The following is a 27,867-nucleotide window of genomic DNA, read 5'->3' on the forward strand; positions in this document are numbered from 1 at the left end:
TGGACTCATGGCAGTGTAGACCCTTGGATAGATGAGAATGAATTTCAGGAGGGTTGGGAACAGGGATATCAGGTTGACAGCCAATAGCATGTGTTCGACTAGGAAAGTTCTTTATAAAGGGGCAAATGTAAATAAGAAAGGGAAAGAGTCAGTTTAAGGACTAAGCCCTGTGGTTCCAAGGTCAAGCTCTTGGGTTAGGAGAACCATGAGAATCAGGAGTGAGTGATCAGTGGGGTTTGGTGAAGAACTTAAAGCCAGAGAGGAGGGGCTTGATCTAAGTGAATTCAGAAGAGGATGGAAGGAATATGTGTAGCCAACTTCTTGAGGAGTTTTGTTGTAAAGTGAAACACAGAAATAGGATGATAGCCTGAGGGGAAATTTGAATCAAGAGAAAGTTCTATTTTCTTTCCTTCTTTTTTAAAGTTGGGAGAAATAACAGCAAAATGTGCTGTTGGGAATGATTCCTCAGAGGGGGAAAATGGATGCTTTGGAGAAGAACGGAGATGAGAATGGCTGGATCGAGGCCTCTGGGGGCAAGTGGAGTGGGCACAGGTGTGGGGCTGGAGAGAGTCAGTGGGGAACCTTCTTTGTTTTCCTTGATTCTTGATTTCCTGTGGGTGGGAAGCAAGTACTGTCCCTGAAAAGCTGGGGTGGCATGTTACTCCTTCTGCTTTTTTCTTTACTTCAGAGGGGTGACGAAGCATTCCTGTTTCTTCTGGTGTTGGAGTGCTCTCTGTGTGCTGTTCTACCACCCTTGGTCCAGGGAACTCACAAGTCTGCTGTGGAGGCCAATAGTCTCTCAGCTGCTGGCCTCTTTCTATGGGAATCCACTGTGAAGATGACTTGACTCTTGTCTTACTCTTTCTAAAATACCCATTTATCTGTCACAGTCCTGTTGGAAACCCTTTCATTAGTTCTCCATTGAAGAAAGTCAAGACCACTTTCTTAGGGAGGGCTTCAGGACTGGGGCAGACCTCCTCTCTCTTCAATAGGACTGGCCAATTCCTGACTTGTTCTACTGTATTTGCTAGTACAAGATGGTTCACAGCACCTCTGCCTCAGGAATCACACCTTTAACTAGCTCATACTTGAGTAAGATGCTGTGGTAGTTTGAATAAATGGCTCCCAATATATTCAGTTCTTTACTGTTTGTAGTTTGCATCTGAAGCCACCTGGATGGAGGCAATGTCACTGGGTGGATCTGAAGGTGTGGTGGTTGGTTTCAGATTTCAATCTAAAGATATGCAAAATGTGCCTATCTGCAGTTCCTGAAGTGTGCTGTATGGCTTTTGGCTTGTGCTTCTCTTTCTCTCTGTCTGGTCCTGTTAAGGCAGGCCAGCTTCCTCTGCCATTATGGAACTTCTCCTGGATCTGTAAGCTTCAATAAATCCCTTCCTCAATAACTGTGCCTGGTCTGGAAGTTCATCTCAGTGAACCTGAAACTGTCTTCTACAGATGCTGTCCTTCCAGGACCCTCTGTGCCTTATTTTCCTCTTCTGTAAAATGAGGGTAGTAATGATTGCATCTCTCTCTCTCTTTGCATCTCTTGTTTTTAAGAGTCAGTCAATTATAGTAAATTATATGGAGTAGTTCCTGACATAATATAATGTAAGTCCTCAGTAAGCTAACTTTCTATTCTTATCCAAACCTTCCTCTTTTTCCTGGTTCAAACTTTCCTATTGTCTAAACCAGAGCAGACATATCTCCCTTTCACAAAATCTTTCTTGCCTCTCCTAATTTCTTTCTTTTGTCCTTCACCATGTAGCAAGAGACTCCCTGTGAGTATGACTTTAGTCCTCTAGTGTGGGAAAGCTCCATGTCCTTAGCTGGACTAGAAACTTCTTGAGGACAAAGATCATACTATTTAACCTTTCCATGCCCCATTACTATACCAGTTACCTCCTCATTGCTGAAACAGAAGCAATGCATCAGAAGCAGCTTATGGGAGGAAAGGGTTTATTCAAGGCTTCCAGATTCTAGGGGAATCATCATCATGGTGGAAGACGTGGCTCACTTGGCCATACATCATAACAGAGAGAAAAGAGCCAGCACAAACCTTGGGCACTTGACTCAAGATCTGGCCCCAGTGACACACCTTCTCCAGCAGGGCTTCACCTGCCTGGAGACCAAGTAGGAAGAGTAATCAAAAATACCTGAAACTCTGGGGCCATATGCATTCAAACCACCATAGTTGCCTAGGAAGTTGCTATGCTGTCAGGATCCTATGGGAAATCCTGAAAGTCCACTCTCCCCTGGGACTCCTTCCAGTCTGAATGCAGCAAATCTGGCCCTAATTCCTCTCCCTGTCCCCCCTTATGACCCAGATATCTTGCAGTGACTCTTGCACCATCTCCTCCTTCGGGCGCTGTTCAGGACAGCTGGTTAGCTCCAGACCCAGTCATGGCCATGGCTGCCCTTGTTCTGTACCCTCTTGTCTTAGCATCCTGTCTTTCTCTTCCCTTTTGGGAGCAGGTGCCAGTCTCCAAGATCTCTGTTTCACCTTTTCTTGTTTCCCAAGACACCTTTGCTTTGAAGAAGCTGTCGAAAAGGAATAGATTTCTTTTTCTATTTTTTATGATCAGCAGAAGAAAAAGGAAGAGGCTTCATAAGGAAAATTGGCAAGATCTAAAGTCATTTGCATTTCATAAGAATCAAAACTTTTCTAACTTTTTTTAAAGAACTTTGAAATGTACCAAAAAAAAAAATGATGCCAGTACTGAACCACCTGCTTCAGATCTGGGGCCTTTGAATCTATCATCTTTAGTTTGGGTCCTAGAAACTCTCTGAATTAGAACTATGTTTGCTACTTGTTGGCTCCATGTAACATTTCATCCCTAACATTCCCATCTTTCCTTTCAGAAAGCATCCGAGCCAAACAGCTCATCTGTGTTCCACTGGATGTGACAGACACTTTGAGGTGCTTTAGAGAGACCCTGGAAAAATCCAAATATCATAACAGATCTATTCGACACAGCAGGAAGTTGCTTTCACTATTTCTTGCACAGACACAAGGTAAATGCTTGTTCCATGTCTCTTGGTTTGTGTTTATTTGGCCACCAATGTGCGGATGGACTGTGCTCTGTTCTCATGCTCCTCTTCGTCACTAGCAGAGTCACCTCTGGTAGCCTTTCTCGAACTTCCTCTTGTTTGGTGAATTTCATCATCTGTCTCTTACACTTTATTCCACTTTTTCACCTGCTTCAATACTTTCTGAAAAACTAGCAAATTCTCTTAAATGCAGATGTGAAAACAATGTTCATTAATTCTTTATTACCTTACAAATATTTTTTTTCTGAATATTGATATTCTTACAGGTTTTTTTTTTTTTTGGCAGGTGTGGAGTTATGATGTTTCCTCTCATTAGTACATTGGTTGAATCACCACAAGCTAACTAGAACTTTTTACTAATCACCACTTTATTGCTCTCTATCATTTGTTTGGTATTAGTGTTGACCTCCCTCTCCCTCCTCCCCCTGCAAAATTCTTTCTGTACATCTCTAAAGTTGTTGGTTATATCATCTGCAGACTCATGGGCCCACGAGGTTAAATTAGCTCTCTATATCATGTTTAACTTGTATTAGTGATAGATAAAGGCATGAGTTAAAAAGTCAAACGCAACTCGTAGGAGTTTTCTACTGGCTTATCTTGAGCTTCAACTACTACCAGAATTTTCTCAGGAGCTCATCGTAATCCTCAGGCTGTCGACTTCAAAATCCATGTCAGTTTCTCTCTGGACTCCTGTCCATTACTTGTGCAGCATTTTTTTCTTCTTTTCTTTTTCCTGTGTGTTCTCTGATCTTATAAAGAGATAGGTCTCCTCTACTTTTTCACTGTATCAGGCCAGAGATACATACATATTGCTTCTTTCCCAGAGGTTTTTGCCCCAGAGGCAAGCTAACATCTTACTGTTGGAAGCTAGTAAAAAAAGGCAAACTCAATGTTACTTCCACAGTTCCCAGGAGAAGTAAGCAGAACATTAGCTCAGCTTCAGCCTGGTGCCCACCTGCCATTTGTTCCTCATGAAATAGTATAGCGCAGTGCCCATCCATCCACAAATACCCGTGGGCTTCAGACAGGACCTGAACACCAAGGCCAAGGAAACGGCATCCCTCAAATTGTAGAAAAGCCAGCTATATACAAATCTTGTCTTCCTTTCATTTATGCTACCTTTTTCCTCTCACCCACTTCTTTCTCCATTTAACATTTTTTAACCTCATATCTATAAATTTAGATGACAAAGGAGGAATAAACAACTCAACATTCACTTCTGGGAAGGTGCAATTTTGCCTGGAGACTGAAGAGATGCACATGCCAACACCCCCTGACCTTTCTCAGGAACACTTCAGAGTTTTCAGTTCAGTGGAAAAGAGCAAACTTCCCTATTCACAGCTGGGGCTGGTCATTTCTTCCTATCAGCAAACCATTGGTAAGTCTACCTCATTGTCTACTGGCAATATGTACGACCTTCACCATTAGTATGAAATGGCATTTGGACCTGAGATGTTGGTAAACTTAGAAGTAGGGTGAAAGAGCATGGCCCTATGCTCCATAAACATGCTCTTTAAAGCAGTGACAGAATGATGTAGAGAGAGAGGACGGCTAGCTCCCTTCAGCTGGAAATGTGAACCCCTTATGGGAATTGTGATACTAATATGTGTTTGATCTTCTTAGCTAATTACATATTCCCATCTTTCTGTTAGGTGTAGCTTTTTTACAAATCTAATAGATCCTCCATCTAGATTGCATATCCAATAACTTCCTTTTTTGCGAGAGACATTATATAATTCTCCCTTTGTTTCTTGAAACAAAATGTACATTTAATAAGCTCTTTCCACTGATATAATTTCAAAAAAATTACAAAAAAGTTCAAAAAGATTATGGGGCTATAAACATAATATAGAGAACAAATGAACACAATCACTTTATAATTAAAGATTCTGTGGGCTGATATGTAAATGTTCAGGCATTAGAAGGTCTAAGTAGTCAGACGCTTGTATGAGAATCACTATGAAAATGACAGCTACAGATGTGAACAGACACAGGTATGTTGTGTAGGTGCCTTACTACTGGCACTGTTTATTTTTATTTCGGTGACATGGTTTTCTAAAGCAGTCACTAAAGCTTAGAAAGGTTCTGAACAAAATCAAGTATCTTGGTGACTGCATTTCTGGAAAATTCGGGGCACTTAGGAATTATGCAAAAATACCCTTTGTACCTGTAAAACAAAGTTAGCTATTAGAGTCTGGTAGTTTCAAATAGGAATGTCACCTTTCTATTTACTGAGGAGCAAGTTTCTATGTACTATAGGCCATCTAGCACCTCTGGTCTTTGAACTCAGTATACCAAGAGATGCCCCACTGTGACAGCTGGCAAAAACCTTCCTTGGAATTCTTTTTATTTTCTATTTTATTTTTTTTATGAGAGAGAAAGCGAGTGAGCGAGAGAGTGAGAATGAAAGAGAGAGAACAAGAGAGAGACAGAGAGAGAAAGAGATGGAATTGGTGTGCCAGGGCCTCCAGCCACTGCAATCAAACTCCAGATGTGTGAGCCATCGAGTGGGCACATGCAACCTTGTACTTGGGCCACCTTGTGTGTCTGGATTATGTGGGATCTGGAGAGTCAAACATGGGTCCTTAGATTTGGCAGGCAAGCACCTTAACCATTAAGCCATGTCTCCAGCCCTTTCGTTGGATTTCTAAAATGTTCTCTGGGAGACATTACTATCCTCAACAGAAACCACTCTTATGTCTTTTGGGCTTTTTGGGTTATACAACCTTTAATGCATACATTTATTAGAAAACTGAAAAAGTTGAATGTAATGATATTTCTATATATAGGTAAAAGAAAAATTTGGTATGTTTTTAATTTTGTCCCATCTAGTCAAAGTCTTTGAACCTTTCTATCCACTAGGGGACAATCTCCACGTTTCCCCTGTGGCACTCTTGAGACTCCTGTCTATCCTTTCTAGACAGACAAGGGTTAGGGCTGGGGAGATGGTTCAGTGGACAAAGGCCCTGCTCTGTTGTGTCTGTGAGGACCTGAGTTTGAATCCTTAGAATCCACGTAAAGCCAAATGCAGTAGCATGAACATTACATCTGTAATCATGGGACGCCTATGGTGAGATGAGAGGTGGAGACAGGAGGATCCCTGTAGGCTCATGGGCTACCTAGCCTGGTGTATGGAGGACAGAGATTCTGCCTCAAACAAGATGGGGACTGACTCTGGAGGCTGTCCTCCACTCCTTCTATACTCATACTTACTTATCACACATGTCAAATACAGGTTTTTTAAAAAGCTGAATTCCAGTCATGCTTGTTATTCTCACATATGTAGTCTTTCCCCTTTATATGTCTCTTTAACCACCTCTGCCTGCCTGATTCATTATACTTGCCCACAGAGCCTCCTTATTTCCAATCTCCTATTCCTCTGTGATCAAATAGAACATCATGTGCTCCCTCTCTCAGTATATATATTGTGTGACATTTGAAAGCACTATTAACTTGGGAGTTTTCATATTGCAATCTACAAAGTTAAAGAATAATGCAGTTTAAAATATTCTTGTAAATATAAAGGAGATATTTTCTCTGGAACTGACATTTGTTCTTTTACTTGATTAAAAATACAGATGTTCTCCAAGCCAGCAATCAAAGAAGTCTTAAAGTTCAGGCATTGCATTCACTTGGAAGTCTTCTCGTCTTTGCAGAAAAGAAAAGGTAGATTTTTAGGAGTTAGTTGAACAAGGATAAACCTTTTTGTTGTTGTTGTTGTCTGTTTGATAAAAGTTTTTAATAATTGGGAAAAATATTGTCTCCCATAAATGTGAGTTCTGCAATAATATTGCAGTGCTTCATTTCAGGCATCAAATAGTGTCTAAGACAAGCTGTCACAAGCCCTGAAGGGTGTGGATTTCTTCTCCAACATGAATGCTTTGTCATCCCCACTCTTCTTTCTCTTTTAGGGCTGCTTTTAAGTGTTGGTGTCAAGCTCTTGATGACATATTCAGAAAACCAGATGCCCTACACACCTGGAAAGAATTTGGCACCCCCATTCCGAACACCACCAGCAGCTCTTCACCTCCCTGCTTCAAAGATTACAGTGAAGAATTTCTTTCAAAACTTGGCATTTGGGGGTGCTTGCAAGGCGCGGTTATATCAGCAAAGATAGCACAGTGAGTGTGTGGACAGAATGACCCATGCTTAGCTACGGGCTGACTGTTTGCAATGTTGAATGTCACGCCTCAGGCACCCTGGGCTCTTAGATATGTCCACACTGTACAGAGTGGCGTGGTAACATACTGGGATGTTTGTGTTCATGATTAGCTTTTCTTCCTGTGACACTTTTCTTCCCCCAAGATGTGAATACCTACAGGGCTTTCGTTTTCTACTCACTGAACTGCCCCAGTGTAGTTTGCATTCAAGAACTGCTTGCTGAGTGAACCGATGAGTGAAAGAATGGTTGCTATGAGAATAAGAGTCAGAGCAGGCCGGTGTCCAAACTGGGCCCAACTCAAGGGCGTCTTAGTAACCCTGTGTGCTACATGTGTACTCATTTCTCTAAGCCCGTGTCCTCATCTGCAAACTGTGGCAGAGAAATTTCCATGCCATAATCTGCTTGGCTTGTCCTAACACGATACCATGGACTCAGGATCTTAAACAATAGTAAATTGTCATGTAACAGCTTTAGAGGCTGGACATCTGAGGCCAAGGTGTCCGTTGACTCTTGCTGAGGTCTCTGTCCTAGGCTGGTCAACGGTCACTTCCACTGTGCCCTCACTTGGTGTTCTCTCTGTATCAGCCTATATTTTATTTTATTTTTTTAAATTTTTTTTGGTTTATTTTTATTTATTTATTTGAGAGCGACAGACAGAGAAAGAGACAGAGAAGGAGAGAGAGAAAGAATGGGCGCGCCAGGGCCTCCAGCCACTGCAGACAAATTCCAGACGCGTGCGCCCCCTTGTGCATCTGGCTAACGTGGGTCCTGGAGAATCGAGCCTCGAACCGGGGTCCTTAGGCTTCACAGGCAAGCGCTTAACCACTAAGCCATCTCTCCAGCCCGCAGCCTATATTTTAATGTTTCTTACAACATACCAGTCATATTGATTAAGATCACCCATGTGACCTCAGTTTAATTTGAGTACTTCTTCAGTGACCCTGTCTCCAAGTAACTCATATTCTGAGGTTTCTAGGGGCTATAACTTCACCATACAGATTCTGAGAGCATAACCACATAGCCCCTAGCATAGTTTTAGTTTCCTACTGCTGCTGTAACAAATTTCTACAAACTCAGTGGCATTAAACAACAACAACAACAACAAAATTTTGTTTTGCTATCCTGGGGATTAAACCCAGAGCTTCTCACATGCTAGACAATTAACCTACAGCTTCAATATAGCCCCAAGCCCTATAGGAACTTATATTTTATTGTTAGGACATTCAGAAGTCCGAACGCAGAGGTGTGGGCAGGACTATGCTTCCTCTGGAGGACAGAATCTGTTGCATGGTCTTTTCCAGGCTAATGGCCCTCCTGCCCCATGTTGTGAGCTATATAGCACATTAAACAACAGTACAATTTCTCTCAGTTTTTAGAAATTTAATGCCCTAGGAAGTAAAGGAAACAATAAATTGCCACTTTAAATGATCAAATTTGGGCTGGAGAGCTGGCTTAGTGATTAAGACATTTGATTGCAGATCCAAAGGACCCAGGTTCAATTCCCCAGGACCCACATAAGCCAGATGCACAAGGTGGCACTTGTGACTTGAATTTGTAGTGGCTAGATGCCCTGGCGCACCCATTCTCTTTCTTTCTCTCTACCTTCCTCTTTCCCTCTCTCTCAAATAAATTAAAAAAAAATGATTAAATTTGGCACCCTGTGCCTGGAATGTGTGCTGTGGTATATGTATAGTGTAGTGTGGTATGTGTGTTATATGCATGTGATACACAAATGCAGGTCCCCCATGTCTACACATGGCAGGCTTATGTGTGTGGTATGTGTGCTATGGTGTGCGTATGCTGTGATGTGTGTGATGTATGGATGTACGCACCCCGTGTGTCCTCATGTGGAGGACAGAGAACATTAGATGTCCTCCCCTATTGCTATCATGTGTTATTTCCTTGAGCTTGCATCTCTGTTTGACTATGAAGCTACTGTTTTGGGCTAGACTGGTTGACTAGCAGAGCACTAATGATTCCTTGATCTTTGCCTCCCACAGGACTGGGGTGATAGGGTGTTTTAGCCATGCCCAGCTTTTACGTTGGTGCTGAGGATCAAACTCAGGACATCTGATTCCCTCTTAGGCTCTTCATGGTTGCATAGCAAAACTCTTACTCACTGAGCCAACTCCTAAATGCAAGAGATTTAAACTTCTGCCTATTCTGAATTTTTGCATTCTTGAGAAGAAATTTAAAAAGGTAGCGCGCACACACACACACACACACACACACACACACACACACACACACACACTTGCGGCTTGGTAGAGCCTGGAGTGAGAACTAGAAAAAGAGGGAGGAAGATTCACACCATGGGAAAGAACCACTTACAGCTTTCTTGCCAGAGGGCACCTCACCTCCGAGCCTCTGAAGTTATTACCTAGTGCTTTCAACAAAAAGGAAGCCATTTCCTGGTTACCCAGCTGCATGTCTGACTTCTCTGGGACATATGAGTCTGTAGGGGCTTTAGCTGTTCTCATATTCTCTGACAAGAGACACCTCTTCAGTGCAAATGCCACCTCAAACAGCCACACAGAGATGAACTCAGATGGACCATGTCGTTAATATAACCAAGATTGCCTAGCTTTTAGAAAAGATATGGGAGAAGGTGATTTATTGTTCCATAGGCAGGTTTCTAGACCCATATGAAGATAGCTCAAGCTCTTTGAGAGACATAACAGGAGACAGCAGTAGTAGAACAGACACAATCGTAATCTTTGGTGGAGAGGCTAATATCATGAGGAGTGACATAATGTATGATGGCTGCAATCTTTGGAGGGAATCATTCAATGACAGTCATCTAAAACATTAATTGTATACTCCACTTTGCCAAAAATGTTCTCTTCTAGGGTTTTATTCAGTGACATTAATAAGTGCTCAAAAATTCAGGCTAGGAAAATGGCTCAGTGGGCATAATGTTTGCAAGGCAAGCATCAGGACAAGGTTCAGATCTTCAGCACCCACATAAAAGCCAAGCATGGTGCCTATAAACATAGCACTGGGTAGGCAAAGGTAGGAGGACGCCTAGGGCTAGCTAGCTGAATCAGTGAGCTCTGGGCCCAGTATGAGACCTTGGGTCAAAAATGTAGGTGGAGGGCTGGAGAGATGGCTTAGCAGTTAAGCACTTGCCTGTGAAGCCTAAGGACACTGGTTCAAGGCTCGATTCCTCAGGATCCACGTTAGCCAGATGCACAAGGGGGCGCACACATCTGGAATTTCTTTGCAGTGGCTGGAAGCCATGGTGTGCCCATTCTCTTTCTCTTCCTCTCTCTTTCTCGCTGTCACTCTCAAATAAATAAATAAAGATAAAAAAATTTAGGTGGAGAGTGACAGATGAAGGTGCCTGATGTTACCTCTGCACATGTGCACACAAATGTGCACCCCTATAACACAGGCATCCACACACATGAACATGGTGAACACATGCATGCATACCACACACACATACAAGAGAATTTGCTTACTTTATTTACTTTAGCACTGGAAAACGCTCACATGTAGATTGCTATTTTTATACTACGTGACATACACAAAATAACTTACTGTGATTTTTAAAAATGATATAATTTGTTATTTATTTGAATGGAAAAGTTTGTTTATGAAAATTGCATAGTTTTAGTCCTCACATGTGCATGTTTAATATTCCTCTGTGTACAACTAATAAAAAAATAATGGCAGGAAACTGACCAGAATATTATCAAAAGTAATGCTTACGTGATAGAATTTTTGGTGATCTTTAAATTTTTTCCTTTATATATTTTTATCATTTATTGTGTGCATATTTTTCTTATTCCTGTGTTCTAGATGTGTACCCAAAGACATTCATATCAGAATACTTTGGGAAGTTCCCTACTAATTATTGTTTTCTTTTATCCTTATTTAGATTTATTAAGACAGTGAATGTTAAAAAGAGAATCAACTGTTGCATGTTGTCTGCTTTGCTCTTTCAGGTAAGCTTTTCTGTGTGTTTTTCATGTGTATCTTTCGAGCAGTTAAACCATGAGCAGTGGTTCATCCCATGCATAAAATGCTCAGGTAGGAGAGTATCATAACTGTGATTAGATACCACAGCCTGTTCTTTCTTGTGCTGGCTGAACCTGGATTGTACCTTCCTTCTTCTCGCTTGGCAGAGCCACTTTTCTCCTTAAGCACCAGAAGGAGTTTTGCAGACTGGTAAATGAAGTCTCCCATACTTAAACAGATCCTATTATTGAGAAGGCTGTCTGCTTGGTTTTACCTGGTTGCTAGGGGTTACCTCATCTCTAAATAAAGTTGTGCTTTGGCTACATGAAAGTCTATCATGAAATGAAGGCAAGAAATAAATTGAAGGCGACAGAAGAGGTGTGGTTGTGTTTCTCAGGATTTGGTTCAACTTCCCCTGAAGAGAAAAGGAGCTTTTACCTGAAATTGGAGATGTTAGGAGATTCAGAATGTAGCCAGAGGCCTGTGCTCCAGGCCTTGTTTACTTTGGCCGATGGATAGATGCCCTTGCTCTGTGTATGAGAGGAGGCTGAGAGCTTCTGAAATCTGGATTGATAAATTCTCTGGGGAAGACTTCTTCGGATGTAAGGCCAGGCTTTGCTTTTCTGATGTTTCAAGTTCCTGTGCTTGATGGGGACGCGAGCAGAGAAGCAGCATGGGGGTGACAGAATAGCCAATTCCTCAGGTCGCGTCTCCAGTCTCTGAGACTCCTTGTTCTCGAAGCACATGCTGTGTATGTTTGAGAAGCTATGGGATTAAAAAAAAAAGTTTAACTTTTTGTTTAATGTGGACGTTAAGTACGAATCCATTTTGAGTGTTACAAGTTGGCTCTGAGATTTATTTTAGAAGGCTGTTTATCTTTAAACTGACTTTCAAAGAAAATTTGTAAAATTAAAATTTTCAACAGCTTCCATAGTATTTTAGAGTAGGATGCCTTATAAGCTGAGTAAGCTCTTTGCCTGAAATTCTTCCTTGATAATATGAATTAACATGATTTTACAGTGTAGTTGTCATCAAAAAATGGTAAGCACTTACGATTATCTAAGAAACACTTCCAAGTATAAAATATGGTTTTATACATTGATCATATTTACCCAGCATGTTGTAGAATGTTTATCATGTCGGCAATCTAAGAAATATTGGCTTTGGATTTCTTCTGTCTGGTTTAGACTTTAAATCACCACTTCCTCTACCTACAACTTGGCATAGTCAAATTGCATGGGTTTTTGAGTTAAATAGATCTGACTCTGAATCTTCTTTCTGCTGTCATTAGTTGTGTGACCTCATGTAAGTTAATTGCTTAAACCTTAATTATATCATTTGTGAGATAATCATTCTTTGTTCCAAGAGTGGGTTAGATGAGCAGTAAGTGAGATAATGTTTATAAAGAATTTATCAGCAATACCCAACACAAGCCTTACCAAATATAATGATAATTTCTTTGAGAATAATAAGAATACCACTACCATGGAATTTTAAAGGCCCATCTAGACTGATGAAAACATTTGGAACCTGCAATGATGATAATATTAATAAGTACTGTTGATTATAGAGTATGGCATGCCAGCCATGTACTAAGCTCTTTAGGAAGTGACACATGGATCTTTCTAGTTTGTTTCACCTCTGCAATGCTATTTATTGCTCTTTCTTTTACCATTTTTCATTTTTAGAGTTTGCTTCGAACCACACTTCCACATCCCAAAGCTGAACATAACTACGCTCAGTATGAAATCACTCAGCTTCTCCCGGGCATTGAACTCTTCTCGGATAAGTACAGGGCTGACATCTGCTCTGTCGTTGCGAGCCTATATTATATCATCCGTGAACTGCACTTTGCTAGGCACAATCTAATAGTAAGTAATTTGTAAAATCAGCAACTAAATTCACTGTCCTATTTTATTTTTGCTAACTTACCTTATACTTTTCAAGTTTTGCCAATGTACCTTGTTAAGTTCTTATTTAACTTTTAAATTCTGCATATTTAGAATTCTTTTCTAGACATGTAAATAAAATGCATTAGTCAATAGCCTTTCTTTGACATTGTTTGCATTGCATTTTGAATACAAAGGCAATGTCTATTTGATTTCTGTTCTCTTTTATACTTTTCTATTTTGTTCCTTTTTCTCCTGAGATATTTGAAATTGACTACAATGAATCATCAATATTAAATACAAGAATCTAGAACACTTGTGACTCACAGAATTAATGCCAAGTTCTTGTCAATACCCAGTCTATGAGATAAGTTTATCTTTCTGTCCTGTTTCTTTCTCTGTCAAGTATACATCTGAGTGAACAACAGACAAACTGTGAGAAAAAAGGAAGAAATTTGTTTTTCATGTAATAGGAATTCCAAAATCCAAATATAGCTCTACTTTACTTTGGGGAAAAAAATTCATAGTATATGTCATATATGTAAGTTGGTTGCATTTGAAAATCATATGTTCTAAGCACTCATCATTTTGTTTCCCCTCCCTACTCTTTCATTTTCTTCCTTTATGCTTTTCTTTCTCTCTGTCTCTCTCTCTCATCAAATACCCCCCCCACACACACACATTTGCTTTCTGGTATCAATTCTTTACCCTTTTCTGAATCTTTTCCTTTAATACACGTACTTTTTTCATTTATTGTTTTCTGCTGTTGGTATACTCTTTCTTCTAAATTCAGCTGTCTCCTCATATTAAAAATATTTATTGCCCTGGATATGAGTCATTAAATTACAAAGCCATGTATTAAAGTGAAAAGGTCAATAAATGCTTTTTAATACTGGACAGATTTGGTGAGAAATTGTTTATTAAAAAAATAATTAAGTGGTGCTCTATTCCCTGTTAAAGGGACTCATTTATGGATTGAGAAAATGATTCCATCCCCCTGGGTAACTCTTAGCTTCCTCTATGTATGTATGTATGTATGTATGTATGTATGTATGTATGTATATATATATATCATTGCATTGGAAAAGCCATGAGACATTTTCCTCTACAGCCTCAGAAATTGAGAATGCCTTTTTTTTCTGAATAATTGAGCATTTAGCAGCAAAAAATAGTGTGTTTTATTTCTCATTAAAGAAAAGAGACTAAATCTCAAAGCTAATTGCTCTTAATGTTTTGTGCTGCATTAATTATAGGAAAAGGTTTTGTGTTATGTTTGTCATGCATAATTGTAGAAAAATGTATTGTGCTCAAAGTCATTTAAAACTAGTTCAAATTCTTTAGAAAAGTTATCACTGCTAGCAGCTGCCAAAAGACCTTCCATTAAAGGTTCACCAAGCAGAATTAGAGGTGGGCAGTTCCACCTGTGTCACCTTGGCCTTCTTCAGAAGTGCCCATGTGACTAATGTGACTTCTGTCAAATACAGAGTTTGCTGCAGGGCCCAGAGCTAAGAACCATGGGAAAAAGTTTGCTAAATAATAGGAATCTTTAGCCAGGTCTGTTGGTTCCGATCTGAAATCCTGGATGCCCAGAAGACTGAGACAGGTGGAACGCAATTTCAAGGTTTGTTTGGGCAATACCTGCCTGGTCAACTTGGTGATGCCCAGTCTCAATGAAAAAAATAAAATCAAATGAAGGCTGGGGAGATAACTCAGGTGTAGAGCACTTTCCCAGTATGCACGAGGCCTTGGTTTCAAAGCCAACATCCAGTGGGGGATGGTCATGGGGATCTCACCCTTCTTTGTTCCATCGCCCGTTGGTCTGGCAGGAGTAGCAACAGGAACGGAGTTCTGGTTTGAGCAGTGATCAGTGGTTGTCCAAAGTTCCTTGCAAATCTGCCTTCCATCTGGATGGATAGTGGCTCAGTCATGTGAAATTCTGATAATCTATGAGGTTTTACATATATCCATGAGTCATGGAGAACAAATGGGCTTTTGGTTTAATTCTAAGAAAATTAAAATATTACATTAAAAGTAAGCTTAAGTATTAATTGGTGAACTATATGAAATAGAAAGCCCAGGCATGTAATATTTTTGTTCTCATTCAATAGTGCTGAGTATGTAGAGGTGCATCTATACACTATATATTTAGTGTGTGTGTGAGTGAGAGTGTGTGCAAGTTGATGATGAGTGTGGGTATATCTGCATGTGTGTGTGTGTGTGTATATACATGTGGAGATCAGAGGACAACCTCAGATGTCATTCCTCAGTCACTGTCTACCTTTGTTTGAGACAGGGTCTTTTATTGGCCCAGGGCTTGCCAAGTAGGCTAACCTGGCTGGCCAGCAAGTCCCAAGAATCCTCCTGTCTCTTCCTTTCCAACACAGGGACTGAAAGTGTGTGTGGCTATGCTCAGGCTTTTATTTATAGGTGGGTTCTTGGGTCCTCATGGTTATGAGGCAAATACTTTACTGACAGAGAGCTTCCCAGCCCTGTAACAGGTGTGTTACATGTTTGTTTTTGCCAGTGGAAAGATTATAATTGAAGATGTCTTGCAACTGACACTGAGATGGATAAGCAAGAACTAGTTAAGGGAAATGAGTGTGGGCTTCTTTGCTTAAAATTGTGCATTTATTCGATATCTCAATTTCTAGTATTTTCAAAATACTCACACACCTATGTTATCCTTTCAATGAAAATAAAAAGTTTGACTTTAACTTTTCCATACTTAGATATATGGAACTAAAGTTGGCATAATGAATGGCATCTACTGGGAACTCCTAGTTGTATGATCACATCTTAAAGTGTAGTAAAATTATGAAGTACATGCTAGTAAGATCATTTTATTTATACCAGTCAGTTTGTTTTGCTAGCATGGAAACATGATATTTCACATAACACATTCTATAATCAATATTTGGCTAAACTTGATAACTAGGTTTTAACCTGATTAAAAATATATTTTACATCAGTGTATTTTTCTCCTGGTAGGTTTTGCCTCTCCTTGCATTGTATCAATATTTTGTTTCTGGAATTTGTCAAGACTTAGTCAGAAATCTAAAAGCAAGAATCCTCAAGGTATGTTCCAAATTTTTATGACACTTGATACTCTTTGGCTGTTATTGTTATGCACTAATTTGATTCAGTAATAACCTGATAATAATATAGTGTTTATTGATATGAAAATAATGTACATGTTATTGCTTGATTGTCAAATGTACCCCACAGGCTCATGTGTTTGAAGACTTGGTCCTCAGTTGCTGGCAACATTTCCAGAGGTTTTGGAACCTTTAGGATGTGGGTCTAGCTGGAGGAAGTGGGCCACTAGGGGGCAGACCTAAAGGGTTATAGGCTGCCTTTGTTCCTATCCGGTTTGTCTCCTTCTGATCAGCTATGTAAAAACTTTGCCCCACACTCCTGCCACCTTGCAGCTGCCCACTGCCTTGCCTGCCCTATCATGAAGAACTATATCCCTTTAACATAAGCCAAAATGAATCCTTTCCACCTGAAGTTGACACTTGTCTCATGTTTGGTCATAGAAATGAGAAAAGCAACCCAACATTATACTAAAGTATAAGAAACAGCCAATTGGGGAAGTTCAGGTCATTTTTATGCTTGATTCACCATACCAGACTTGGGATCTCGGTTAACTGGAAGCTGAAACATTACTGCTTCAAAGTGATCAGATTCCTGGTGTAGAAGAGTGTTCTGGTCTCTGTTAGAGTACTACTAAGGACCTTTGTGCATACCATGGTATTGAGAAGGTTTCAATGGATAGACAACTGAATTAATAAGAACATGGAATTGATACTACAACTAAGGCATTAACTGTGTTTCTTTGCCTGAGAGATCCATTCAGTTGGCTGTTAGTTTGAGCACCACCTGGAGTGAGGACCTCAATCATCTCATTCTCTGTCTACTTTTCTAAACACCTGTGTTGCAAAATGCCACTTCTAATGAATTTGTTATATACATGGATCTCAACATCCAGCAAATTTTCTTCCTGTTGCACATCTCCTGAACTGTGATGAAACCATAATCCGACTCTAGCCTATATTATACACACACACGCTCATCTAATTACAGTATACACAGAACATATTCATCCAAGTCCTTTCTTTCTACAGAACCATTTTACTGAAAATTGGATAAAGAGGGTACTTTAATTTTATGCAAAACACCATTGAAATAGAATATTTGACATTTTCAAACTTAAAATCTTTCTTGGCCAGCATTCTATGCTTGTGCCTCCTATGCCATATCTTAACCAGCCATGCATGCTGATAAATGTTTCACCAGGGGCTCTTTCAAAAGGCTAATTTGTAGATCAACAGTCCTTATCCATGGTGTTAACAGTGCCACTGTGGCTGTCCACAAATTACTCACAAGGTGTCACTGAAGATGCAGAGGGGACAAGAGATTTGCAACAGTCTTTGCTCCTAAAAGTGAATAGGTCCTACCACACCACTCCAGCACAGTTCTTTCTTTCTTTCTTTCTTTCTTTCTTTCTTTCTTTCTTTCTTTCTTTCTTTCTTTCTTCCTTCCTTCCTTCCTTCCTTCCTTCCTTCCTTCCTTCCTTTCTTTCTTCCTTCCTTCCTTTCTTTCTTTCTTTCTTTCTCTCTCTCTCCCCCCCCCCCCTCCCCCTTTTTGGAAACAACCTTACTTCCCCAAATAGCACCTGTTAGACTTTCCTGTGAAATCTTTCCCCCTCTAGACCTTTTGGGCCCAGGTGAATAGTCCACTGAATTCTATTTCTAGATAAAGAAATTCCCAACATCTTCATAGGTATTCATGTTGACTATGCAAATCTCTGGATCACGCCCTCTTAGCTTCTTACTCATGAATTCTTCTTTTTTTTTTAAATTTTAATACCACCTTTCTTAAAACTATACCTCACTTTTTCATGTTTTCTTCAGTATTGCAAGATTATTGAGACTGGGGTCTGATCTGATCTTTCAGTAATTAATTATTGGGTTAAACTTACAATTTGTAGACATTTGTGAAGTGCCTACTACCTACATTCTCTATGGTGGTTAGTGTAACTCAGCTAAAAATAATGGACAAATACTTATTGATTTACTTCTAAAACAAAATTTACTGGATACCTCCTATTTGGAAGGCTCAAATTAGTAACTTGAATCTAGGAAATGTAACCAACAGTCTTTGATTATAAGCAATTGAAAACTGTAGAGCAAGTCAGGGCATATCAACCTGCCACTTGATCTTTTGCAAGTGGGTGTGATGAGCATTGCACGAGCATGAAAAATGGCTTTGAGTGTTTAGGTTTCACTAAGTAGATAAACATTTAGGCCTGAGCCAGGCGTGGTTATGCATGCCTTTAACCCCAGCACTTGGGAGGCAGAGGTACTAGGATCTCCGTAAGTTCGAAGCCACCTTGAAATTCCATAGTGAAGTCCAGGTCAGCTTGGGCTAGAGTGAGATGCTACCTCAAAAAAAAAAAAAAAAATAGGCTTGATAAAAATTTAGCTGCCTGTGTGGGAGAGAAGAGAAAGCACAGCTTTGGAAAGATGCAGAGATGAGAAAGTTATTAACTGCTAGGGAGGGTATAGATGACACCACGAGGCACATCAGAGGGGCATGCTGGACAGTTGTGTCCTCTTGGTTGTATGTGGCTATTGCTGTCTTTAATCAAAAGCTGCTGTGAACCACTGTAGGAGACTGTGAAGAGACCAGGTCTAGCAACCTTCCTTTGTGGAGGGAGGGCAGAGGTGTGTGATGCTCACAAGGCCCTCCCACTCTCCCTGATCATGTAGTAGGCACACAAGCGACTGGGTAGGTGCTCCTTGGTGGTGTCGTCTTTTGTGAGTCATCCATGCTGCAGGTAGACTCTTGAGTGGTTCAGGCTTTTACTGGTGGTATGTCTCCTCTCGAGTTGCCAGTGCTTCGCTCCTCTCTGTAACCTTCATAAATTCATCAGTTCACCCAGCTGGACCCGGACAGAACCCTTTCATTGGTTTGTCAGTGACCCAAATGTGGGGTGGGTAGATATTTCTTTACATCTTCCCAGGAGATGTAGAACACTGGGCACTCGAATTCCCAACCCTGAAGGGGTAAAATATAGGGAGTGAAAGGAGATTGTGGAGCTAGATATACCCTACTTATCACTGAGGAGTGCAGCCAGCACTGACAAGACAAGACAATGGGTAGAGACCCAGAGGAGCATCAAGAGACAGAAGCCAGCACAGAATTTTTGGCAAGCGACTCCTTTTTTTTTGTTTGATTTTTTGAGGTAGGGTCTCACTCTAGCTCAGGCTGACCTGGAATTCATTATGTAGTCTCAGGGTGGCCTCAAACTCTCAATGATCCCAAGTGCCTTTGCCTCCCAAGTGCTGGGATTAAAAGTGTACACCACCATGACTCCTTTTTTGGTGGCTTGTGTCTCAGTCTATTCTATGCTGCTTAAACAGAATATCCAAGATTGGGTAATTTATTAAGAAAAAAAGTTTCTTGCCACTATTAGCTAGCACCAGATGCTTGTACCACTTTTTTGTATCTGGCTTACATGGGTGCCTTGAGAATTGAACCTGGGAGAGTGGGCTTTGCAACGCAAGAAGCTCTAACCACTTAGCAACCTTCCCCGACCTAGAAGTCTCACAGAAGTCCAACACAGAAGGCCATGTCTAGATAGGGTTTCTTCCTGTGTCATAACATGGCATAGGTACCATGTGGCAAGAGATCAGAAATGTTTAGTCCAATCGTGCTCTTCTTATAAAGGCACTAATCTCATCTTAGTGTCCTCATGACCTCACCTTCCCGAGAAGCCCACCTCCAATTACCATGAACTCCATGTGAAGTTAGGGATTACGTATTTAACAACTGTGCATTCAAGCCATACAGTGTCACCAAACATGGCTGCTGTTTTCACCCAGAAACCACTGAAGAACTGTGTCTTTTACTCTGGAGCGTTGGGATATGGGGAGTGTTAGTTACAAAACTGTGACCAGGAGACTGCCACCCTCAGGTCCAGGGTCTGTAGGCTGTGCTGGGAGCAGAGTGTGAGAGAAGCAAGATCTTACTGTCCAGCAGGGTTGACAGGTGCCATGTAGAAGGGCAGTGGCTAGATCATACAGTGACAGCTGGCATGAGCAGAGTTTGCCTGACATTTCTGAAGTAAACTGGGGTCAGTGAGCGCAAAGAGGAAAGTCAGTCAGCAAACAGTCAACGGTGGTGCTCCCCAGCAAGTCAGGTGGTAATCGATCACACCGCTAAGCTTCCGTGCAGCTCTAGGGTCTTTCAGGGAATGGTGTGAGACCTCTTTATGACTAGCTGCTCTGGCTTCACTGCACACCTGCCAGCCACTTCAAAGATTTATTATTCTCAGCAGTTCCAACATTCCTAGGAAGGGTACTGATAGCTCTGAAGGTATATGAGTGAAGGGTTGATGGATAGCTAGCTTCTTTTGCCTACAGGCTAGTTTATATTCACAGTACTTGCCACTTCAGAAACTGTGATGCCCTTTACTAACATCACTGTTTATCCAAATGCTTAGATTGACAGCATTAACTGGAATCAAATATTACCTTGGTGGTAAGATATAGTCCAGGTATAACAGCACAAGGTGTGGTGGAGTCTTTGCTTACAGGAGTAAATGAGAGAAATCACCATCTGCGATCCCAAAAGAGTCCTTCTGTCTCCTCACGTGTCTACTTTGATAATAGATGGCACTGGGGAGGGTAGAGATCACACTGTCTCATCAAGCAAGGCGTGCAGCTTACAATGTGACAGAAAAGCAACTTGTTCTTCTCCATTAAAAATGGCTTTATGAGGGCTGGCTTAGCATCTGAGGTACTTGCTTATGAAGCTTAAGGACCCAGGTTCAGTGCTCCATTACCCATGTAAACCAGACACACAAGGTGGCACATGTGTCTGGAGTTTGTTTGCAGTGGATGGTGGCCCTGGCATGTCCATTCTCTCTGTCTCTTTCCCTCTTTCTCTAATAAATAAATGAAATAAAATATAAAATCTGTATTTCTTTATTTGTGCCAGGCATGATGGTGCATGCCTTTAATCCCAGAACTCAGTAAGCAGAAGTAGGTTTCAGTGAGTTTAAGGCCAGCCTGAGATTATTTAGTGAATTCCAGATCAGCCTGGGCTATAGTGAGACCCTACCTTTAAAAAAAAAAGACACATACACACACAACACAACAAAACAAAAAACATGGGTCTTATGGGCTCCCCGGGGCTCCCTGGCTACCTAGTGTTGCTGAATGAGTGAGCTCTTGGTTCAGGGAGAGACTCTGCCTCAAAAAATATGGTGGAGTTGACTGAGGAAGACACCCAATGTTCAACTCACATGTGTACACACACGTAATAGAAAGCACCTTTTCTGGTTAAGAACTCTCCTCTTTCCAATCACTGTTTTCTTTTAGTGCTGTGCTTAAACCCAGGGCCTTGCTCATACTAGGCAAGTCCCATAACCACTGAAATGCATCCCAGCTCTCAGCCCCGTTTTTTTGGGAGACAGGATCTTATGTAGCCAAGGCTTGCATTGAGTTCACTATGTAGCAGAGGATGACATTGAAATTCTTGTCTTCCTGCCTACGCCTCCCAAGTTCTGGCATTATAGTATGTGCCACAATGCTCCATCTATGCAGTACTGGGGGCTGAGCTCAGGGCTTTGTGCATGCTAGCAGGCACTGTACTTATGGAGCCACATCCCAACCCACCCCCCTTTTTTTGGAGACAGGGTCTCACTATGATGAAGGCTGACTTTGAACTCTCTGACCTACAGCTCATGATTCCTCCCCAGTATGGGGTTACAGCTACTTACCACCACACACATTACTCTGAATGCAAATTCCCTACTGGGGTCTATAGGCCTCATATGCCATTCTCAGCTACCCTTCATTCCATTTCCTAACCCTTCCTGCTTCTATGCCCAAGCTCCATCCACACAGGATGCTAAGACTGCTTTCACCCAATGGCCTATGTATTTAGGATCTCCTCAGTAAATATACTTTCTGACATCATTCCTAGCTCTTGCTTTGCAGGGCTCCTCCTCAAAGAAGTCCTTCCCAGTCTTTCAGGCAGCATTTTAACTCCCCACCTGATCATCTAGGTGAACACTTTCACTGAGCTGAATATACATCCCATGCTTGTTGAATGAATGAAAGAAGAAATGAAAATGAATGATTTAATCAGCAACTTTTCTTCCTATAACTTCCTGATCTAGTCCAGTTGAATACTATTCAAAATAAACCACGAAAAAATTGTATATTATCAGCTGATTAATATCATCAAACATATGCATTAAAGCTGAGAGTATCTATCAATTATAGATTAGAAAATTAATAGCTGTCTCTATGTTGGTACACTGTAATTTTTTTCAACTTTCCTCAGGAGGTTCAAGAACACCTGGAGTATTTTTTTGTTTTGTTTTGTTTTTCCTTTTAAGCCATAGTTTGCCATGGGAGCCAAGAGATACATTCAATTAATTTTTTAAGCTTCTCCACAGGGCTGTTATGTTTTCATGTATTTGTGTCTGATGAAGGAAGCAGCATCGGACAGAATCCATTGTTTTGAAAAGCCTCCTGCTGTTGTTTGTTAACTTCTTGGTCCATTTCCCATGTAAATGGGCATTTATACAAACACATGAGCACAGATCCACTCATCAAGCAGTAAACATGGATTCATTAAGCAGAATTTTCAGATCTCAGAAGTTGATGGTTTTATCTCTAAAATTTTTATTTTGGAAGTGAAACAAACTAACTTAAATCTTTTTTCTCTTTCCTTTACAGATTGAAGTCCTTATAGATTTGAGTTTCTTTTCTGAAGCCTTCTATGAGCTATCCCAGATTTCTTATGGAAGAAACATGCCTTCTGCAATACCTGCTGGCTATAAAGCTACTGGAAAAATTAAGGTAACTTGACATTTTGATTCATAACTATTTTGTTATCTTTGGAAATGTCATTCCTAAATTCTAATGAACATTCCCACGAAAGTCTATTTAAAAGTCTCCAGTGCTCCTGACCTTGTTTGCTAAGCCCGGTCACAGTGGACTTTTTTGAGGTCTCATTTGTCTGCAGTGGAAAGGTGCTGGAGGAGGGACTGTGGCTCTGGAGTAGATTTTCTCAATCAAATTCTAGCTCAGGAACCCAGCCTATTGATTTTCATGGTCATCAGTATATCTGCAGTGGTGTGTAAATAGAATCTGCAGTGAACATATAAATTAGAATCTGCAGTGCTGTGTAAATTACAATCTGCAGTGGTGTGTAAATTAGAATCTGCAGTGAACATGTAAATTAGACCAGCATGACTTATTATTTTCTTGGCTTTGGTTTTCATGTGCTCTGGGAATCATAATTGGGTGATCTTGCTTATAGTAGATCCTGGGACCCACATGATCAGGAATAAATAAAATGGGGCAAGTAGTAAGTCAGTTTCTTGGAGAGGGTGAGCAGTGCATGTTTGAGGAGTAAAACTGTCAGGCATAATGTGCGCTGGTTGGCTTCAAATTTAGAGAACTTAAAACACCTCAGGAGTAAGCTATGCATCCCAAACATCATTTGTATAAGCTGAAATAGTTAGTTATCCATTATATTTTTCACAGTGTGTTCCTCAAAAATGCACCTTATTATTATTTCATATGGTTACTATGGTGTTATTATTTATACTTCAGACTGGATGAGTAGCTCAGTAGGAGTGTTTGCATTGCATGCACAAAGCTGTGGGTTCACTCCCCAGCATTCCACTAAAAAAGACGTGGTGGTGCATGTCTAGAATCCCAGCATTTGGGAGATGGAGGTAAGAGGGTCAGAGGGTAGTCTGAGATCATCTAAGGCATATAGCAAGTTTGAGGCCCACCTGGACTGCACAAGATTATCAGAGCATCCCATTAAATAATAGGCATGCATGTGTGTGTGTATGTACATGCACAGTATATGAATCTGTACATTGTATGCTGTATATATTGTATATGTATGTGCATTGTGTCTGTCCATTCACTTTTCTACCTAGCTATCATTGAGAGAAGTGAGGTTGGTACTTCATTTCCTTTTCTCTGGTGTAAATGATTTTATCTTTTTATTTGGATCAAATCAGTACTCTTTTCTTATTTGTGTTGCAGTCATCAGTCTTTCCTGCTTACAAACCATTTATATCTTGTTATTAAAATTATGTTTCAATTGATTTATGCTTTTTGAGTGCTTTCTGAATAGACTTTTCTAAGCAGGGGAATGGAACAGCAACGGACCAAATGAAGCTCTTGCTTTCCTGTAACTCACTGCCCAGTCTGTAGGGGGTGGGAGGAGGACAAAAATAGACATCTTCTGTACATATATTTCTGTTAGGTGAAGAATGCTGTGAAAGACTAACCAGCTGAGGTGAGGGGAAGAACAGTGGTCAGGGTGGTGGCTTGCTGTTTCATTCAGGTGGTTTGGAAGGACTTCCTTATTAGCAAGTTGGGAAGGAAGGAAACAGATCTGTGAAGGAAGAGCTCAGAGGTAGGAAGCACAGTCAGAGAAAGGCTGTGAGGAATATGATGTTAGTTGTGGCTGCAAAAGACCATGTAGGTCCAGAAAAGCTGCAGCAAAGAGAAGGTGGAAAGAAGAAAAGGAAGATAGGAAGACCTAGGAGAAAGTCCATGTGAGACTCACTGGGCTTGATAAGGACTCCAGACCAAATGGGTAGTCTTGCAGAAAAATCTAGGAACAGAGATTTGACGTATTGAGGCATTAAATATAAAACAACCAAATTGCTGTTTGAGTAATAATCTATGTCAGGGCAGGGCATAGAAAGGGAAAACAATTACAAAGTTGTTGCAGTAATCTGGTTGAGAATCAGTGGTGGTGGAAGGAGGTGAGCAGTGGTCTCATTCTGGGTGTATAGTGAAGGAAGGGCTGGCAGCATTTGACAGAGATGATTTGGACGTGGGAAAGGAGAGAAATCAAGGCTGCCTATAGGGTGCTCAGCCTGAGCAACTGGTAGGAAACATTTCCACATGCTGACAACGAACAGTTGAACAAGCTAAGTATGAGATCCATAATCAGCCTGATTGAGATAATACATCCACAGGTGGCAAGGGTATATGGTCTGGAATTCGGGGGTAGACTGGACTTGCAAATACTAACTTAGAAGCATGAGCATGAGATTTAAATTCAGCACTAAATGAAATAAGCTTGGAACTAAGGCAGACAAATTAAAGTAGAAGTCAGAGAACTGAACTTAGAATCGTCCCATCCAAAGTCCAGGAAGAAGAGAAGGAGAAGCCTATTGGGTAGAGTGACAAACAGGTGAGTTTTCAGCGGTCACTTTCTTCACCAAAAGGAAGAACAAAGTGTCTGAAACTATCTTTTCCTTGTGAATTCCAAACTTGGTTTTTATCTAGTATCTTTCATAAGATAAATGTGTGGGTGAATTTTCTCCCAATGGGTTCTAACTTCAAGCTCTGTATTCTCAAAGTTAATTTGCAGCTTTCTAGCTTCAATTGGGAATTCAAAAAGTGTAATTAAAAGAGGAAATGCTTTCAGGGTTTATAATTAAAAGAGGTGCCAATGTTATTAGGCTGTAGGCCAGTTATTTAAAGAAGGGATTAATGAATTCAGTTTTACTTGCAAAGGAAGTAAATGAAAAAGTCTTATAGATTACTATTGGACTTTTCATAGTCCTTTACAATTTTCTATATTGTAACATTGTGTTGATATCAAGATTCTTCTCATCAACAAATATAAAGTACCATTATAATCTCCTTCAATTTATAGCACATTCTTATAATTCAGTTATTACCTTTTCAATGCATTGTGGACAATAAAGAATATTTTCACAAATGTAATTTTGTAGCACTCATCTGTACTTTCTTCCAATGAAAGGTACATGTGATGGTTTGTCATCTCTCCCAAACAGACCCTGAGGTGAGGATTTAGGAATGAGTAGTGTATTTGGGAGGCAATTCCAGAGAGTATGACGAGAAAGAAGAAATGCTCTGTGGAACATATGGGCAGAACAAACCCAGAGAACATCAGTGAGAACTACACCTACTGCCTTCTGAAGATCTGGGTAGAACATGTGTCTCTTGTTCTTCATTGTAAGATTAATTCCTGGCACTTCTAGCCTCTCCTTAGAATTCTTATGGGCATGAATGCCCCGAGGCAAAGAAGTATGGAGTCTTTTTAAATTAAACATTTTATTATTCATTTATTTATTGGAAGGAGGGAGAGAGAAAAAGAGAGAGAGAGAGAGAAAGAGAAAGAGGCAGATAGAGGGAGAATGGGCGTGTCAAGGCCACCAGCCACTGAAAATGAACTCAAGATGCATGCGCCACTTTGTGCATCTGGGGTACATGGGTACTGGGGAATTGAACTTCAGTCCTTAGGCTTTGTGGACATGTGCCTTAACCACTAAGCCATCTTTCCAGCACCTAGGCATGGGATCTTGAGTTAGAGCATCATCCGTGTGTGAACTATCTATCCATGTAAACTGAAGGCGTGACTTCTTGGAGACTGAGGAGATATGGGAGTGGTGGCAGGATGGGCCTTCTTTTTGAGGACCTTTTTATGATAAAGTAAATGTGCTCTGCGACGTAATTCAACAGCCTGTGCAAATAAATGTTTCCTGATATACTAGTGCATATAGAGCCAGACATAAGAACAGATAATCCACATAAAGAAAAAGAAGTACTAAAAAAAAGATCATTCTAAATACCTCAATTTTATTTCAAACTGGCAAAGATTTTTTTTAAAGCAATAACAATCCTCAATGCTGTTAGAGATGCAGTCATCAAGACAATACATTCACACTATGGGTGGAGTGTAAACTGAGCCATCCGGTTCAATTTTCTCAATGTAGCCATGTCTTTTGACCCAGAAATCCTACTTCCAACATTTAATTCAGAGGCAGTGGTCAGAAATACAGACAAAATATTCACCAATGTTGTTCAAACCAGGGGTGACTTTGTGGGGGGATGGTAGAATTAAGTGCCTTAGACAGTTGACGATGGGAAAGAGGTTCAGTTTTTAGGCTGCATTCTCAGGGCACTTTCTAGACTGAGGTGAATGTGATGGGAAGAAAATCATGTGGTGTTTAGTGAAAATGGAATACACTATATATGATTTTTAAAAATACATCAAAAAGAAAGTGGTAGGAAAGACACCAAGAAATTAATATTGCACATGGAAGAAATTGGCTAATGTATACATTTTAGTTTCGTCTTTACACTAAGATTTCTGACTAGACTGTGTATTACTTTTCAATAAAATGTACTTAAATGATTTTTATTTTATTTATTTATTTATTTATTTTTTGACGTAGGGTTTCACTATAGCCCAGGCTGACCTGGAATTCACTATGTAGTCTCAGGGTGGCCTTGACCTCACGGCAATCCTCCTACCTCTGCCTCCTGAGTGCTGGGATTAAAAGTGTGTGCCACCACGCCCAGTTTAAATGATTTTTAGAACACATTAATCATCTCATTTAAAAGAATGCTAATATAAATTGGGGTCTTCCTGTCAATATTTTGTATTTTGACAGATACTTCAACCGTTTGACTCAGGCAAACCTCTCTCCAGCAAAGAGAACATTCAGGTAATGACAATAGCTTATAGACACCAGATAGTTAATGTGAATAATTCTTGAATCATTCCTATCCCTTACAGCTATGATATTTGATTGTGAAAGACTGCTATAATCATCTTTTTTTTTCTTTATTAATTTGAGGTAGGGTCTCTTATGGAACAGGATGCCCTCAAAATCATAATGTAGCTGAGAATGACTTTGAATCCCTGATCTTCAATTTTTTTAATCTTAAATTTCTTTCCTTTTGGGGGAGGTGGTGGTGATTTTGAGGTAAGGTC

At 40.4% G+C, this 27,867-nt stretch overlaps 1 protein-coding gene across 1 annotated transcript in view; it reads left to right on the forward strand.

Moving 5' to 3' along the window:
• Cfap54 (cilia and flagella associated protein 54) overlaps positions 1-27,867 on the forward strand; it is a 290,039-nt gene that overhangs the window by 133,342 nt on the left and 128,830 nt on the right. Inside the window, exons 40-48 of the mRNA XM_045152254.1 lie at positions 2,860-3,012; positions 4,232-4,426; positions 6,627-6,714; positions 6,960-7,169; positions 11,094-11,160; positions 12,862-13,044; positions 16,051-16,137; positions 22,818-22,940; positions 27,545-27,598. Of these exons, the coding sequence (XP_045008189.1) occupies positions 2,860-3,012; positions 4,232-4,426; positions 6,627-6,714; positions 6,960-7,169; positions 11,094-11,160; positions 12,862-13,044; positions 16,051-16,137; positions 22,818-22,940; positions 27,545-27,598 (1,160 nt within the window). The remainder of the gene's footprint in view (positions 1-2,859; positions 3,013-4,231; positions 4,427-6,626; positions 6,715-6,959; positions 7,170-11,093; positions 11,161-12,861; positions 13,045-16,050; positions 16,138-22,817; positions 22,941-27,544; positions 27,599-27,867) is intronic.

Source organism: Jaculus jaculus, chromosome 6 (genome assembly GCF_020740685.1).
Source record: "Jaculus jaculus isolate mJacJac1 chromosome 6, mJacJac1.mat.Y.cur, whole genome shotgun sequence".
Classification (NCBI taxonomy): Eukaryota; Metazoa; Chordata; class Mammalia; order Rodentia; family Dipodidae; genus Jaculus; species Jaculus jaculus.